Source organism: Pelobates fuscus, chromosome 8, assembly GCF_036172605.1.
Source record: "Pelobates fuscus isolate aPelFus1 chromosome 8, aPelFus1.pri, whole genome shotgun sequence".
Taxonomy (NCBI): domain Eukaryota; kingdom Metazoa; phylum Chordata; class Amphibia; order Anura; family Pelobatidae; genus Pelobates; species Pelobates fuscus.
In genome coordinates, this window is record NC_086324.1 from 45,309,819 (window position 1) to 45,317,583 (window position 7,765).

Consider the following 7,765-nt stretch of genomic DNA (forward strand, 5'->3'; position numbering starts at 1 on the left):
GTGGGCCACATAGCAGTAATAATCCCGCTGCTGTTTGTCTCCCCCAATCCCCCGGTGTTGTAACATGCTCTTCCACTGAGGAAATGGCGCCGCAGCAGCGCGTGATACCCTGGAGCTCCAATGACGTCAGACTCGCAAAGCGGGGGGAGGAGCCGGAGACGGAGGGGGCGTGGCCGGCGACCGCTTGAGAAAGGCGAAGAGGCGGAGCTCGCGCACTCGGACGTGTCTCACGTGAGCAGTCAGCGCGCGCTCCCTCCCGCCTCTTTCTTGTCCTTTCTCTCTCGCTTTCGGTGTGTGTGTGTGGCGGCAGCAGCGGGTGAACGATGCCTCGCGGTTCGATGGAGGTAAGCGGGCCTGGCGCGCTCTGTGTGCGGGGAGGGCGGCGGGAGATAACGGGAGCCGGCTCTCTGAGGCCGGGGAGGAGGAGGGCGGGCTCCAGGGGATAGAACTCGGTGATTCTGGGCCCCGGCGGCGGCCCGTGCGGGATCCAACCGGGGAATCACGTGGGGGGTGAGTCCGGCCGGCGGGAGGTTGGGCTTTCAGTCACCGGTAATACCGAGGATCGAGAACCGGGCCTGCAACGTGCGGCCACCCCCGCCCTTCCCCCACCGCCTGAGACTGGAGCCTGAAAATGGCCGCCGTCAGAGAGAAAATGGGAGCCGGCTGTGTGACTGGCACCCACTACCGGTAACCCCCCCCCCTCTCTGCCGGTAACCCGACACCCACTGCCGGTAACCCGTGGGGAGGGAGGGTCACTGCCGGACCCCCCCTAACTGCCGCTGCAGCCTCCCACTGCCGATAACCCTGGGGGGAGGCTGCCGGTAACGCTGTGACTGGGCCCCGCTGGGAGATCCTGGCCACATGTGGCCGCTGTCCCACTAGTTCTCCGCTATAAATACATTTTGGGTTGATGCCAGGGATAGTGGGTTTCCATTTACAAAGTGTACTAAGGAAAAGCTTGTCTGCTTTGTAACTGCTGTGGTAGAAGGGTCAGTGGTGAAAATATAATCCTCTAAAGAAATGTATTGGAAAAGGATAGTTTCTCATGTTAAAATAGAAATCAGATGGTGCTGGTTAAAAACAATCCCTATTTTCAATCCCCCACAAGGTTTTATCCCGGCTGCAGAGGTTTTGGTTTCTGGGAGTTCGTACTGAAATGTGTCTGCATTCGATGTATTTAGCTATTTGGAGAATGGGGTTAAGATATGGTTTACTGTAAAATAGGACTTGCTGTCTCCAATGTTACTGGTTTGTATCCTAACAAATGTTTTTTGCATTCCTTTAGGATCACTGGACTTCGTCTGAAGACCAGGTACTTATGCTTTACTTTATAAATGATTGGGTCCCCATTACATGACAGGCACATCTGCAAATAAATGTAAGCTGCAGGGCCTTGTTTTGCAGTTTTTACACACTTTGTGGTCTCTGTTCTTACTATAACTGGGCCACTTCAAGTGATACTTTATTTTCAAACCATGTTCTATTTGGTTTTGGCAGAGTCCTTCTGTGCACCTACTTTTCCTTATCTACCATGAAAAGCATAGTCTGTGTATATTTCATTCTTCCCTGTCCTCTGCTAAGAGCACGTTGGTCCTTCCATATACCTGTTGATCTGGGGAATAATATTAAATCTTTTGTTCTATAAAGATTTCTAATGTGTTTTGTCTTGGGTTTTTTTTTTTTTTTACAGGGACATGAGCCTAAGGAACCTGAGCAACTGCGTAAGCTGTTCATTGGTGGCTTAAGCTTTGAGACTACAGATGATAGCTTACGGGAACACTTTGAGCAATGGGGGAAGCTAACAGACTGTGTGGTAAGATCTAAATACAAAATCCAATGTTTAACTTAAAGGACCACTATAGTGCCAGGAAAACCATTTTTTCCAATAGGCCCCCCTCCTGCCCAGCTCAAGAGGGGTTGAACTTTTTCTCCGGCGCTGGGCTCCCTTGACGCTGGGAACTCTCCTCCCTCTTCCAACGCACGTGCATTCAATCAGTCCATAGGAAAGCATTTCTATGCGTCTTGTCACTGGGAGACAGACACAAGAGGCTGGATTAACCCTAATGTGTAAACATAGCAGTTTCTCTCAAATTGCTATGTTTACAGCTACAGGGTTAAACCTAGAGGGACCTGGCACCCAGACCACTTAATTGAGCTGAAGTGGTCTGGGTGCCTATAGTGGTCTTTTAAGGGACACTCAAATGTCCTGTTCCTGTTTTAAAATATTTTAATTTTTTTTTTGTTGTGCATTGATAATACTGGCAGGCTTGCAATGCCACAATAGCTAGAGCCAGCTCTTCAGGAAACAGAGCTTAACAATTTTATGGCAATGTGAGATTTCAGCTCAATTTTATAGTATGATAGTCATGCAAGGCAAACATGTAAAAAAAAAAAAAAAAAGTTAAATACAGGCTATTAGTCTAGACCTGAGAACTCACTGAGTGATATTGTTTTCCGACCTGTAAGACCAACCGAAGTGAATGAAAACACTGCTGGTGCCTAGTTAACTGCACAGCTACTATTTTACAGAACGTGAGAATTCAAGATTAAACTGTAGTGGGTGCAGGCAATATGGTCTCCCTTTATCATCTAGGGGGCTCGAATCTTAGGTGGCAGACATTATGCTCGCTCCAAGGGGGGGTAAACTAGAGGCGTTGCTTCATTTAGGTATAAGGGCAGGAGGGTGTAGTTAAATATGAAAATAGAGGTAAAGACAACCGGTCTGATTAAATAAATCTGGAAATACTTGTATTACTAGTACTGAACCTAAAGTCAGGATGAATGCTCTATACTGTCTGTATAAATAAATGAGCTATCACTGCACAAAGTAAACAGGAAGAAACAAAATTAGATTGTATCTGGAACTCTCACTGGGTCGCCCGCTCAGGTAGTAGGCCCTTTTTCTGCTGAGGCGTCAACCCACTCCGACCATCGGCAGACCTAGTGGAGAATACGGTAGTCCGTAAGGGGGTGCAGCTTGTCGGTGTAGGGCTTCACATCCTCTCCAGATATGGGCAAAAGTCGGCAGCTCTACCTTGAGAGTTCGCGCTGAGTCCAGATCTTTAGTGTACACAGATGCCTGGTGTTTCCCCGCCGTGGGCGATGAAACATGGCTTTCTGCCACCATCGCGGGATATGGGGAGGGGTCAAATCCTTGTTCCGCTGCTTAGGTGTGTGCTCAAATTCCACCAGTGTTTTACCCTGTACACGTCTGGTCAGCTTGAAGCTCAGGCTCTCTTCCCTCAATAATACTTTTGAAAGTATTTTTTCTGCTAAATTATTGGTAGTGAGCTTGGCAAATTTCTCACTCTGAGGGAGTCTTAATTGTTAGTCATGAAGGACTGACTGGCCTTTTTCAGAGCTCTGTGCACATTATCTGTTTTGCTTAGATCATGGTCTTCTGGGATCTGCAGTTCAGTTAAAGTTCTTCTTATGAAAACTTACCTGGCCTGCCTCTCCCTGAAGACCCTGGTTTGCTTGCAAGATTAAAGCAAATGCATTTTTTTTCTTTTTTCTCCTTCCTTTAATTTGACGCAATGTATCAATGTTCTTCCAGGTTATGAGAGATCCTCAAACAAAACGCTCCAGGGGCTTTGGTTTTGTCACATACTCATGTGTAGAAGAAGTAGATGCTGCCATGTCTGCCCGGCCACACAAAGTTGATGGACGTGTTGTTGAGCCAAAACGAGCAGTTTCCAGAGAAGTAAGTCTTTATTTACATAAAAACAAAAAAAGCTTAAAGTAGTTAATGACTTGAAAACTAAATGCCTCAACTTTATTTTTAAGGATTCAGTTAGACCTGGTGCACATTTGACTGTGAAAAAGATATTTGTTGGTGGCATTAAAGAAGACACTGAAGAATACCATTTACGAGATTACTTTGAGGGTTATGGCAAAATTGAAACTATCGAAGTTATGGAGGATCGTCAAAGTGGGAAGAAGAGGGGATTTGCTTTTGTTACATTTGATGATCATGATACAGTTGATAAAATTGTTGGTAAGTTAAAATCGTGGTATAAATTAAGAGCCGATTAATGTTAAGTGTCTTGCCAGGTCAATGATATATGAAGCTTTCCTAAACCTTTGTCACAAACTGTTAATACAGCGAGCTCACTTTTAACTGAAACCACTTGAACGGTCAATTTTCATGTTTTTCCAGTTAGCATTCTTTTAAAAGTGCAATTTTCCTTTTATATTATGGGTTATAGATGGTACTCATCCCACCTCCTTTAAATTTATTTTTCAGTTCAGAAATACCACACAATTAATGGGCATAACTGTGAAGTAAAGAAGGCCCTTTCCAAACAAGAGATGCAGACTGCAAGCTCTCAAAGAGGTGAGTTTTTCTCAAATTTTTAACTGAGGCATCTTATGAGGGTAGTTTTATGCAAGCTTACAACTTTTATTTTTACCCCCAAAACCTCTTTAGGCCGTGGAGGTGGCGGTAGTAACTTCATGGGCAGAGGCGGAAATTACGGAAGTGGAGGTGGAAACTTTGGCAGAGGTGGTGGTGGTGGAGGTGGTAGTGGTGGATTTGGAAATAGAGGTAAGTTTGTAACTTTGGTCTGGCTTTTTTTTTTTCAATAATGATCGTACTGGCACTTTAATATAGAGTATTTCTTCAATGGGTTTTATGTATTTAATTATAACTCCCTATTGGCATTGTGTCCTGCCACTCTCGGTTTGCTCTTATAAAGCGCTGTGCAGGACTCTTAGAGTTTAAAATAAAACCATAGATCCGCAAGGGTTGTTTCTTACAAATGGCACACTGTGTCAAGTCACTCAACCAAACACCGTTATAGTGAGCAAACTAACATAGTGGGTGAGAGCACATGATAAAAACATTCCTAACTACTGGAATATAGATACAAATTGTGTCTGGAGTAACTCATTTCAATGAAAGGCTTCTCTTAACGGGCACAGCACGCATGCTCTTAGTCCATAAGGGAGTTGTGGGTGTTTATTGTTATGATCCTACATGAAATGTATGTTAAGAAAAATTCAAAGCTTAAAGTGAACTCTTTAAGATGGATTCAATTCAAAAGTCATAGAACTGACTGGAGTTATTTTATTTTTCCTCCCCTTTGACTTGTCTAACAAAGATTTGTTTACATGTTAAGTAAACTGAAGTGGCTTATCAATTATTTCCACCCTCTCCCAACAGGTGGCTATGGCGGTGGTCGTGGTGGCTATGGTGGCGGTGGTGGTGGTGGTGGTGATGGATATAATGGCTTTGGTGGAGATGGTGAGTAGATAAGATTTATTTTCTTAAAGGGATACTTTGCTGGAACCACTACCACATAATGTAGTTCTGGTGTCTATAACCTGTCCTATTAAGTGTAAACACTGCCTTTTCAAGAAGGCAATATTTACATTAGTGCTTAGTAACACATCTAGTGGTTGTGACTCACAATGCCACTAGAGGGGTTTCCTGTGTCTCCACAATCTGTATGGTTATATAGTAAAAATACATTCTATTTCTTTTAAGGTGGTAACTATGGTGGCGGCCCTGGCTATGGAGGACGTGGTTATGGTGGAAGCCCAGGGTATGGAAACCAAGGTGGTGGATATGGTGGCAGTGGTGGATATGATGGCTACAGTGAAGGTGGAAACTTTGGAGGTGGTAAGAATTTACAAAGTACAAATCTAGACAAGTCACTTAAAGGAACATATGGAAGATTGACTTCAGGTTCCCTAGCTTTTCATTGCGTTAACAATTTACCTCGTTTAAGCAGCCTTTCCATTTTCTAGTACTCTGGCTTGACAACCATTTTGTCCAATCAAATGCTTTGATTGGTCAACATGAGTCAGACTCTGTTTGCACTAAGGAAGCCTTCTGTATTGGCTGTGTGTATAACTCCAAAATGGCGGTTTTAAATTGAGGGTTTAAAACTGACTTATAACCAATACACTAGTTTAGTAGCTTTCTTAGTTTTCTGTGTAGTAATGGTTCTAAAGACTGTAGCATTAGGAATACGCAGATTTATTTACACCAGTGTTCACCTACCTGTTTAGCTGTTCTCCCTATGTGAGGGTTTGAAAGGTGAGTTATTGCCTTGCTTCCCTGCTGTGGCTGCTCCGCCTCCCTGGCTGAGATCAATGTATTGATCTCCATCAATCCATTGCTTCTAAGTTGGGGGGGCTAGTGCGCATAGTCTAAATTGGTTCTCAGAGGGAAATGCATCGAGAGGCCATCAGGAAGACAGCCACTAGGGGGGTGTTAGTCCTGTAAAAGAAATATAGCAGGTTGTGTAAACACTGCAGTTTTATACAATTGCAGCCTTAAAACTAAAGGGCCGCTGCACCCAGACCACTGCGTTGAGAAGTGGTCTGTGTGCTAGTAGGGCTCATTTATTCAACATTTAAAACTTTGTTCTGTTAGATGCGGATTAAAGTCCTAAATGCATCAAGCATGTAAAATTCACAAGAAAGGGGTATTTTGCTTAAGTCTTGAATTCCTTTGCCAATTCAGGTAACTACAATGACTTTGGAAACTATGGAGGGCAGCAGCCATCAAGTTATGGGCCCATGAAGGGAGGCGGTGGAAGCTTCAGCGGTAGAAGCTCTGGAGGAAGTGGCAGTGGCCCCTATGGTGGTGTGTACAACTGCTGTCCATATCTATCTAGAAATGTATCTAATATACTGTATGTGTTTCTTTGTATTAACTTAAATGTTTTTCAGGTGGCTATGGATCTGGTGGTGGAGGCGGCAGCTACGGAAGCAGAAGGTTTTAAGACTTGCGGCAGAAAAGGTGATGTATGTTGAGTATCTTGCTTGTGCTAAAACATTTCGGTAAAGGTTCAATTGAGTAATAACTTTCTTGTCCTATATCATTCAACAGGCTACAGTTCTTAGCAAGAGAGCGAGGAGTTGTCAGGAAAGCTGCAGGTTACTTTGAGACAGTCGTCCATGTGCATTAGAGGAACTGTAAAATCTACCACAGGAAGAACGATGATCCATAGTCAGAAAGTTACTACAGCTTAAAAAGGAGGCTTTTCTTGTTCAGGACTGTCATAGCCACAGTTTGCAATCAGTGCAGCTGATAATTAATGCAATGTAGAGCTGATTAGATGTACATTCCTGAGGTCGTTTTTTTTTTTCGTTTTTTTTTTTATATATATATCTGTAGAAGTGTCTCCCATTTCCTTTTATTATATATTTTTTCCCCATTACATCAGGTATATTGCCCTGTAAATTGTGCTAGTACTACCAGGAATAAAGAAATAAGGAATTTTTTAACTTTTAAAAAACTTGTGTAGTTCAGTGTTTCTGCTCTCATCTGGGCATTTAAGCATTGCTCAACCAAAAAATAAACTTTTTTTTCCCTTTTACTAAATGTCATAATTTACCGAGAAGGTGCATGTTAAACACTATCCGTGTGTTTCGATGTTAAAACTAGACCACTTCCGATGTCAACCTTCTGTTAATTTTAAAATGGCGTTTGAATGCAATAAGACATTCTGTGCTCAAACTATATAACACACATGTCTGTGTTTTAGGAACTAGCAGCCCCTAACAGTAATCCAGTTGTTGGGGGCATAGTTTAAAATATGAACTGTTAACCTGCATCATGACATCTATTGGAGATGCCCATTCTGTAAAATGCCTCATTATGCTTTAAAATTCAGATCTGATACTCCGTTTTGTAGTTAAACACTTTAGTTTATTAGTTTTCCACCTAGTATTCTCTAGAACAGTAATTTATACCAGATGAATGGTCTATATTTTGTGTGGGTAACACTTTCAGTGAGCTTATTTATGTTGT

General features: G+C 43.1%; 1 protein-coding gene across 2 annotated transcripts; it reads left to right on the plus strand.

Moving 5' to 3' along the window:
* Positions 1-262: 262 nt before the first annotated feature.
* HNRNPA3 (heterogeneous nuclear ribonucleoprotein A3) lies at positions 263-7,250 on the plus strand. 2 transcript variants are annotated; one of them, XM_063429774.1, is made up of 12 exons: positions 263-344; positions 1,286-1,312; positions 1,691-1,813; positions 3,557-3,703; positions 3,787-3,997; positions 4,247-4,336; positions 4,430-4,546; positions 5,165-5,245; positions 5,489-5,623; positions 6,473-6,595; positions 6,682-6,751; positions 6,842-7,250. In XM_063429774.1, exons 1-11 carry the CDS (start codon positions 324-326, stop codon positions 6,732-6,734), a joined length of 1,128 nt encoding a protein of 375 aa, XP_063285844.1. In that variant the 5' UTR covers positions 263-323; the 3' UTR covers positions 6,735-6,751; positions 6,842-7,250. The 2 variants fall into 2 exon arrangements, with proteins under 2 accessions (XP_063285844.1, XP_063285845.1); XM_063429775.1 differs by lacking the exon at positions 4,430-4,546.
* The last annotated feature ends 515 nt before the right edge of the window (positions 7,251-7,765 follow it).